Source organism: Dromiciops gliroides, chromosome 6 (genome assembly GCF_019393635.1).
Source record: "Dromiciops gliroides isolate mDroGli1 chromosome 6, mDroGli1.pri, whole genome shotgun sequence".
In the NCBI taxonomy this organism is placed as follows: Eukaryota; Metazoa; Chordata; class Mammalia; order Microbiotheria; family Microbiotheriidae; genus Dromiciops; species Dromiciops gliroides.
The window spans coordinates 12,023,540-12,031,688 of NC_057866.1; the positions used below are offsets into that span (position 1 = coordinate 12,023,540).

Genomic DNA, 8,149 nt, shown 5'->3' on the forward strand with positions numbered 1-8,149 from the left:
GCTTTCATTTTTAGAAATTTGACTCAGTTCTCTATATATTTGAGAAATGAGGTCTTTATTAGAAGAACTAGTTTCATTTTTCACAATTATGATTGCTTATTATATTTCCCTCCATCCTATTTGCTCCTATTTATTCTATTCTCTTACTCCTTTTACCATGTCCCCCCTAAAAGTGTTTTGCTTTTGACTGTTGCCTCCCACAATCTACCCTCCCTTCCATCAGCCCCTTCCACCCTTCTTTTAGCCCCTTCCCCTCCTACTTTCCTATAAGGTAAGATAGATTTCAATACCAAGCAGACAGTGGATGTTATTTCTCTTTGAGCCAATTCCAATGGGAGTAAGATTCGAGCATTTCCTGCCACCTCTCCCAGGTTCCCCACCATTGTAAAAGCTTTGTATTACCTCTTTTATGTGAGATAAGCTACACCATTCTATATCTCCCTTTCCCTTTCAGTGCATTTCTCTTTCTGTCTCTAATTGTATTAATTTAGATATCCTCCCATCATATTCAACTCACACCTGTGCCCTCTGTCTATATATTGTCCTTCTAACTGTCCTAACAATGAGAAAGTTCTTATGAGTTACAAGTATCATCTTCCCATGTAGGAATATAAATAGTCTTACTTTATTGAATCCCTTATGATTTCTAACTTCTGTTTACCTTATTATGCTATTCTTGAGTCTTGTATCTGAAAGTAACATTTTCTATCCAGTTCTGATCTTTTCATCAGGAATGCTTGAAAGTCCTCTTTTCATTGACTATTCATTTCCCCCATACCCACCCCCTGAAAGATTATACTCAGTTTTACTGGGAAGATGATTCTTGTAATCCTAGCTCCTTTGCTCTCCAGAATAACATATTCTAAGTACTCTGATCCTTTGCTAAATCTTGAGTTATCCTGACTGTAGGAACCTGTGCTTGGAGCATAAAGAATATCTCCAGGATAACTCTCTCTGCCTTGTTGATATGGTATTATCAGCAGGGCTTAATCCATGGATCCCTCACTCATTTTTTGTTTGTTTGTTTTGTTTTGGGGTGGGTTTTTTTTGGTGAGGCAATTGGGGTTAAGTGAATTGCCTAGGGTCACACAGCTAGTAAATGTCAAGTGTCTGAGGCCAGATTTGAACTCAGGACCTCCTGAATCCAGGGCTGGTGCTCTATCACACTGTGCCACCTAGCTGCCCCTCCTCACCCATTTTTATCACAAAGGGAGCTGTGAGCTAGAGGGATGTCAGAGGAAAGAAATCTAATTCTGTCATTCACCAAGAGAATCAAGTTTTAAATCAGTGTTACCTCTTCAAAAGGAAAATGAAATCTTCCTGGTATGGCAGTGGGGCAGCAGGAAGGACCTCTTACCTCAGTCACAATGGAAGAAGTGATGATGCTTTGGTCATAGGTCCAGCCATCCACACATGGCTGCATCTCCAGCTGGCTCAGGTTTTGTCCTGTGACATTTACAAGCAAGGGCTGCCCCTGTGGCCAGAAGAATCGGCAACACTTCTCTAGTTTCCCATTGGAGTCCAGGGGGATGGAAAGCTTTAGTAGGGAACTAAAATTAAGATTCCCACTGACATTGAGCAAAGCCGAGGTATTGTCAAGCAAGGGAGTCCAGCACCTGTGCTCAGGTACAAAGGCAGTGAAGTTCTCTAGCAGATAATGGCAACCTACAAATACGTAACTTATACCAAAATAAAAGACCTGAAGGATTTGGAATCTTCCCTTCTCTCCAACTACAGGTAGGAGATCTTCAAAAGCCATCGGGACTGGGATGTGAACTCTCAGAAGAGAATTTCTTCAGATACCTACTGAGTGAAGAAAATAGTCATTTGATTGCAACAAAACACAAGATGTATTTTTTTAAGATCATTGTGGATACCTCCCCCAAAACATTTGTCCTCACTTTGATGGAGCTGTGTAGACAGGCAGTGTTCTTAGTCTTAGTATCAAGCTGGAAGGATACACCAACACTAACCTTGGGCACTTAAATACCCATTCTGTGGGAGTACTTTCACCCAGATAATCCCTAGTAAAGCTCCACCCTGAACATGGAGTCCAAGGTAATGACAGGATGACCTGTAAAAAGAGATCCAGCTACTTCCTTGAAAGTGAAATGTTAAAAAAGAAAGAAAGAAAGAAAGAAAGAAAGAAAGAAAGAAAGAAAGAAAGAAAGAAAGAAAGAAAGAAAGAAAGAAAGAAAGAAAGAAAGAAAAGGTAAAAAAAGAAAAAGAAAATTAAATGTTTTCACTCTAAGCTAGAGACAAAATAGTGCCAGTTTTCTGGGTTAAGCACAACAAAGATAAATTTATAGACTGGACTAGTTAAAAATCAACTTCAGATTGAAGATGGGCAGCTTTGACATGGCTAAGTTAGTTGAGAGCCAGTGGAATATGCTCCAGGAAATACTGACTGATTCCTGGTGGTTCTGCCCCTTGGGCAGTGATAGGCAATGTGGTATCAAGATGCCTGGGTGAATAATAATAATAATATTGTAATATGCCTGAAGGGGCAGCTAGGTGGTGCAGTGGATAAAGCACTGACCCTGGATCCAAGAGGACCTGAGTTCAAATTTGACCTTAGACACTTGACATTTACCAGCTGTGTGACCCTGGGCAAGTCATTTAACCCTCATTGCCCCACAAAAAAACAAACAAACAAAGAACAAAAAGATGCCTGGGTGGAAGGTCAGGGCAGACTGTTTGAGTTTCCCCTCTGAGTTCCTAAACAGGAGAGTTCCAAAGGCCAACCTTGATTCCAGAGAACTAGATTCCCATTCCATGTTTTCTATAGAGATACAGGGGGCAGGGGGAACCTTGGGGTCAGAATGTTGCTTAGGGTTATCAGTCATGATTATTTTGTCAGTTTTGCTGAACGGTTTTTCTTTATCATATGATTTGGGGCATGTTAGGATGTCTGTGGATAGACTGGCATCTTGAGGGGCAGTTGTGGGAAGAGATCTCCTTTCCTTGGGACTTCCCTCAGCCTGGGGCTTCCTCTCTGAGATGCCCTTAGAGCCAATCATTTCTGCTTGGGCTCACTTGAACTCACTCACTCTGGGACTTCTTATTCACTGAATGAACTTGGCTGCACCTCAGAAAGGAGCAGCTGGATCTACAGTTGGTTAAATCCCCCCTCATTGACCCCTTTGATATCATAGGTCCTGGTCTTTCCAAGACCAAGTGCCCTTCACTTAGGAGGCTGGGTTTGCCTCCATACATCAGGGCCCCTGATTCCTTTTTCTTGTTTTCTAAATTTGGAGCCTTGTGTCTAAACCTTTGAAGCCATGGATTTACTACCACTGGTTCTTTCCTTGGATTTTTGTCTGTTGTGAAGTTATGAGGTTCTCAACTGCTAGTCTCCTTCATTTTAGCTGCTTATCTTGGCTAGTCCTAGGCCAATTCAGCTTTTTCATTTAAAGCCCTTTTGATAGGCTTACAAGAAATATTCTTTCATTTATTTTTTATAATAAACATTTTTATTTAAAGTTTTGAGTTCCAGATTCTATCCCTCCTTTCCTCCCTCCCCTCACCCTCCCTGAGGAAATAAGCAATCAGATATAGGTTATATATGTGCAATTATGTAAAACATTATCATATTAGTCATTTTGTATAAGAAAACTTAAATAAGGGGGCAGCTAGGTGGCGCAGTGGTAAAGCACCGGCCCTGGATTCAGGAGTACCTGAGTTCAAATCCGGCCTCAGACACTTAACACTTACTAGCTGTGTGACCCTGGGCAAGTCACTTGACCCCAATTGCCTCACTAAAAAAAAAAAAAGAAAAGAAAGAAAGAAAGAAAACTTAAATAAAAGGCAAAATGAAAGAAAGTGAAAAATAGCCTGCTTCCATCTGTGTTCCATCAATATCAGCTCTTTCTTTGGAGGTGGATACTGTGCTTCATCATTAGTCCTTTGGGATTGTCTTGGATCACTGTATTCCCGAGAATAGTTAAGTCATTCACAGTTCTTCATCAAACAATATTGCTGTCTCTGTGCATGATCTTCTCTTGGTTCTGCTCACCTCACTCTACATCAGTTCATACAAGTCTTTCCAGGCCTTTCTCAAATCATCCTCCTTGTCATTTCTTAGAGCACAATAATATTCCATCCCCATCATATACCACAGCTTGTTCAGCCTTTCCCCAATTAATATAATTCTTTTTTAGTTGTCATTTAGTCAATAAGCATTTTAAAAATGCCTACTCGGGGCAGCTAGGTGGCGCAGCGGATAAAGCACCAGCCCTGGATTCAGGAGGACCTGAGTTCAAATATGACCTCAGACACTTGATACTTACTAGCTGTGTGACCTTGGGCAAGTCACTTAACCCTCATTGCCCTAGCCAAAAAAAAAGTGCCTACTACAGGGCTAAGTACTGGAGATAGAAAAAGAGGCAAAAGACAGTCCCTGCTCTGAAGGAGCTCACAGTATAATGAGAGAGATGGCAGGCAAGCAAACAAATACATGCATACAAGCTCTATAGTGGAGAAATAGTAAAGAATTAAAAGAGAGGGAAGCACTGGAATCAAGAGAGGTGGGAAATCTTTTTAACATTTTTTATTTGAGTTGCAAATTTTCTCCTTCCCTCCTTTCCTCCCCCTTAGCTCAGATGGCAAGCAATTTGAAATAGGTAATACATGTGCAATCATGCAAAACATATTTCCATATTGGTCATGCTGTTCAAGAAAACACACACCGAAAATAAATAAATAAAAACACAAACACAAAATAAAGAGGGTGAAATATAGAGCTTCAATCTGCATTCAAACAGCATCAGTTCTTTCTGTGGAGGTGGGTAGCATTTTTCATCTTGAGTCCTCTGATCATGATATTATTGAGAATAACTGAGTAATTAACAGTTAATCATCATAGACTATTGCTGTTACTGTGTACAGTGTTCTCCTGGTTCTGCTCACTTCACTCTGCCTCAGTTCATGTAAGTCTTTATAGGTTTTGTGAAAGCATCCTGTTCATCATTTCTTGTAGCACAATAGTATTCCATCATTATCTTATACCACAGCTCATTCAGATATTCCTCAATTGATGAGAATCCCTTCACCTTCTCATTCTCTGCCCTCGCAAAAAGAACTGCTATAAATATTTTTATACATATGGGTCCTTTTTATTTTTTAAAAATCTCTTTGGGATACAGACTTATTAGTGCTATTACTGCGTTAAAGGGCATACACAGATTTACAGTTCTTGGGCCATAGTTTTAAATTGCTCTCCAGAAGAGTTGGATCAGCTCCTGATTCCTCCAAGAGTACATTAGTGTCCCAGTTTTCCCCAACACTTATCATTTTCCTTTTTTGTCATATTAGCCAATGTGACAAGTGTGAAGTTGTTTTAATTCGCATTTCTCTAATCAATTGTGATTTAAATTACTTTGATTGCTTTGATTTTTTCATCTAAAAACTACCTGTTTATATACTTTCACCATTAAGCAATTGGGGAATAACTTAGATTCTTATAAATTTTACTGTTTTCTATATATTTAAGAAACAAAACCTTTGGCAGAAACACTTGCAGTAAAAAATCATTTTCTCAGGCTTTCTGCTTTCCTTCTTACCTTGGCTGCATTGGTTTCATTTGGGCAAACCCTTTTTAATTTAATATAATCCAAATCATCCATTTTACATGTTATAATGCTCTCTAACAATTTTTTATCATAAATTCTTTCCTTATCCAAAGATCTTACCGGTTAATTATTCCAGGCTCCCCTAATTTGCTTATTGTATTACCCTTTTTGTCTAAATCATGTATCCATTTTAACCTTATCTTGCTAAACAAGGTGAGCTGTTGGTCTCTACCTACTTCTAGTCTTATACCTAGAACCATTGTCCATACCCTGGTTCTGCCAAACTGTTTTCCAGTAGATTTCTATGGTCATTTACTACTGTGTCTTGTGTGCCTAGTCTATTCCCATGATCCACCACTCTATTTCTTAGCCAGTATCAAATTATTTTGATGATTACCACTTTAAAATATAGCTTCAGATATAAGCTAGGTCACCTTCCTTCACATTTTGTTTTCCATTAAATCCCATGATATTCTTAACCTTTTGTTCTTCCAGGTGAATTTTGTGATGATTTTTCTAGGTCTATAAAATAATTTTTGGTAGTTTGATTGCAATGGCACTGAATAAATAATTTAGGTAAATTTTCATTCTTATTATATTGGTTTGGAAGCTAATACATTTCCGAAAACTGGAAGCTATAGAGACAATTACCCATCAAGCACAGCAATGAACCCTTCAGAGAAAAGACCCAGTGAGCCCAGTTAGGAGGAACAGCCCCTCCCTGAAACATCCTGCCCAGAGAAGAACAGATATTTCAGATATCTCAGGAAGGACACAGGGTCCCCAAAGCTTCTGAGGTATGAGTTGCTCATGCACGTGTGTTCTCCTCTTACACAAGCTCCCTCTCTTTTTTTCATAGATGGTGCTTATAATTCCAAGAGGATCATTGAAAGTGGGAGGGAGAAAATATACGACATTAAATCTAGCCGTGCTATTCAAATCAGTATTTTTTTTCTTTGAGCTCATTGTGCCCTCTTGCTAAGTCCTGATTGGAAAAAAGCCATCTGGGGAGATTCGTGAACCATAGATTTATGCATGGATACCCATGGAGGGCCTCTGGTTCTAGGTTAGGTTAACCTTCTGGATATCTCTCCCTGTGGTTTGTGGAGTTCCTTCAAGGGACATCACCTCTTCTGTGTCCACTCATGAGGAAAACAAACCTGGATACTTGTGTTTTTCCTTTCATGGTCCAAGACTTCGTACTCTTGCCAGCTATTTGGGCACCATTCATGGTCCCATGGATGTCACCTTAAAGGAGTCAGGAGCCTTTGCCTTAATGAGTGTTGGGAAATTCTGTTATGCTTTTGGCACATGCTCCAGGGAGACCTTAGTGTCTTCTCTATTGTTCTTATCCCTCCACTTTTCTGAGCCTCGGTTTTCTTATCTGTACAATAAGGACAATAATACCTCTAGTATTTACTTCACAGGTGAGTGAAATTATTGCAGTTTCAGAAAGGCAGAGGTGAAGTGACTTGTAAAGGGTCACACAGTTAGTAAGTGTCTGATGCCAGATTTTAACTCAGGTCTTCCCTCAGCTCCAGACTATCTGATTGGCCTAGTTTCCCTCCCTGTTGTCCCTAAAGACCTTCAGCTAATCTATTCTCACTCCCTATTCAATAAACACCAGTGGTTTCCTATTCCCTTAAGCATCTACCAGAAAATCTTCTGTTCGGCTTTTAAAGCCCTTCACCTGCCACCTTGAATCCTGCTACCCACCCCCCTCTCTGGAATGTCTTCCCCTTCAGCTCCTCCTCCTATTTTCTTTGACTTCTTTAAGTTTCAGCTAAAATTCCACCTTTAGAAAGAAGCCTTCCTCAATTTTCTTTAAGGTCAGTGCCTTTCCAGTTTATCATTTAGGTTTCTTGAATGTGCATAGATGTTTTTAATTTAGTTTAATTTGTTAAAAAAAATTTCCAATTACAAGTAAAGATATGTTTTGAGTTCCAAATTTTTCTCCCATCCTCCCTTCCTTTCTCCCTCCTGGAGCCAGCAAGCAATCTGATATAGGTTATACATTAAAATCATGTTAAACACATTTCCACATTAGTCACATTATAAGAGAAGAATCAGAACAAAAGGAAAAGAAAACACAAAAAAAGAATAAACAAGAATATCAACAAAAAAGTAACAACAAAATGAAAATAGTCTGCTTCAATCTGCATTCAGACTCCATAGTTCTTTTTCTGAATGTGGAGAGCATTTTCTACCATAAGTCTTTTGGCATTGTCTTGGATCATTGTACTGCTGAGAAGAGTTGTCTTTCACAGTTGATCATCGCACAATGTTGTTGATACTGGGTACAATGTTCTCTTGATTCTGTTCATTTCATTCAGCATCAATTCATGTAAATCTTTCCAGGTTTTTCTGAAATCCATCTGCTTATCATTTCTTGCAGCAAAAAAACAAACTCGTTCAGCCATTCCCCCAATGGATGGGCATCCCCTCAATTTTCAATTCTTTGCCACCACAAAAAGAACAGCTATGAATATTTTTGTACATGTGGGTCCTTTTCCCTTTTTTATGATCTCTTTGGAATATAGACCTAGTAGTGGTATTGCTGGGTCAAAGGGTATTGTGCA

At 39.3% G+C, this 8,149-nt stretch overlaps 1 protein-coding gene across 1 annotated transcript in view; it reads right to left on the reverse strand.

Moving 5' to 3' along the window:
* LOC122731293 (steroid transmembrane transporter SLC22A24-like) overlaps positions 1 to 1,759 on the reverse strand; it is a 36,436-nt gene extending 34,677 nt beyond the window's left edge. The window contains exon 1 of the mRNA XM_043971305.1: positions 1,358 to 1,759. Coding sequence (XP_043827240.1) covers positions 1,358 to 1,759 — 402 coding nt within the window. The remainder of the gene's footprint in view (positions 1 to 1,357) is intronic.
* Between the last annotated feature and the right edge of the window lie 6,390 nt (positions 1,760 to 8,149).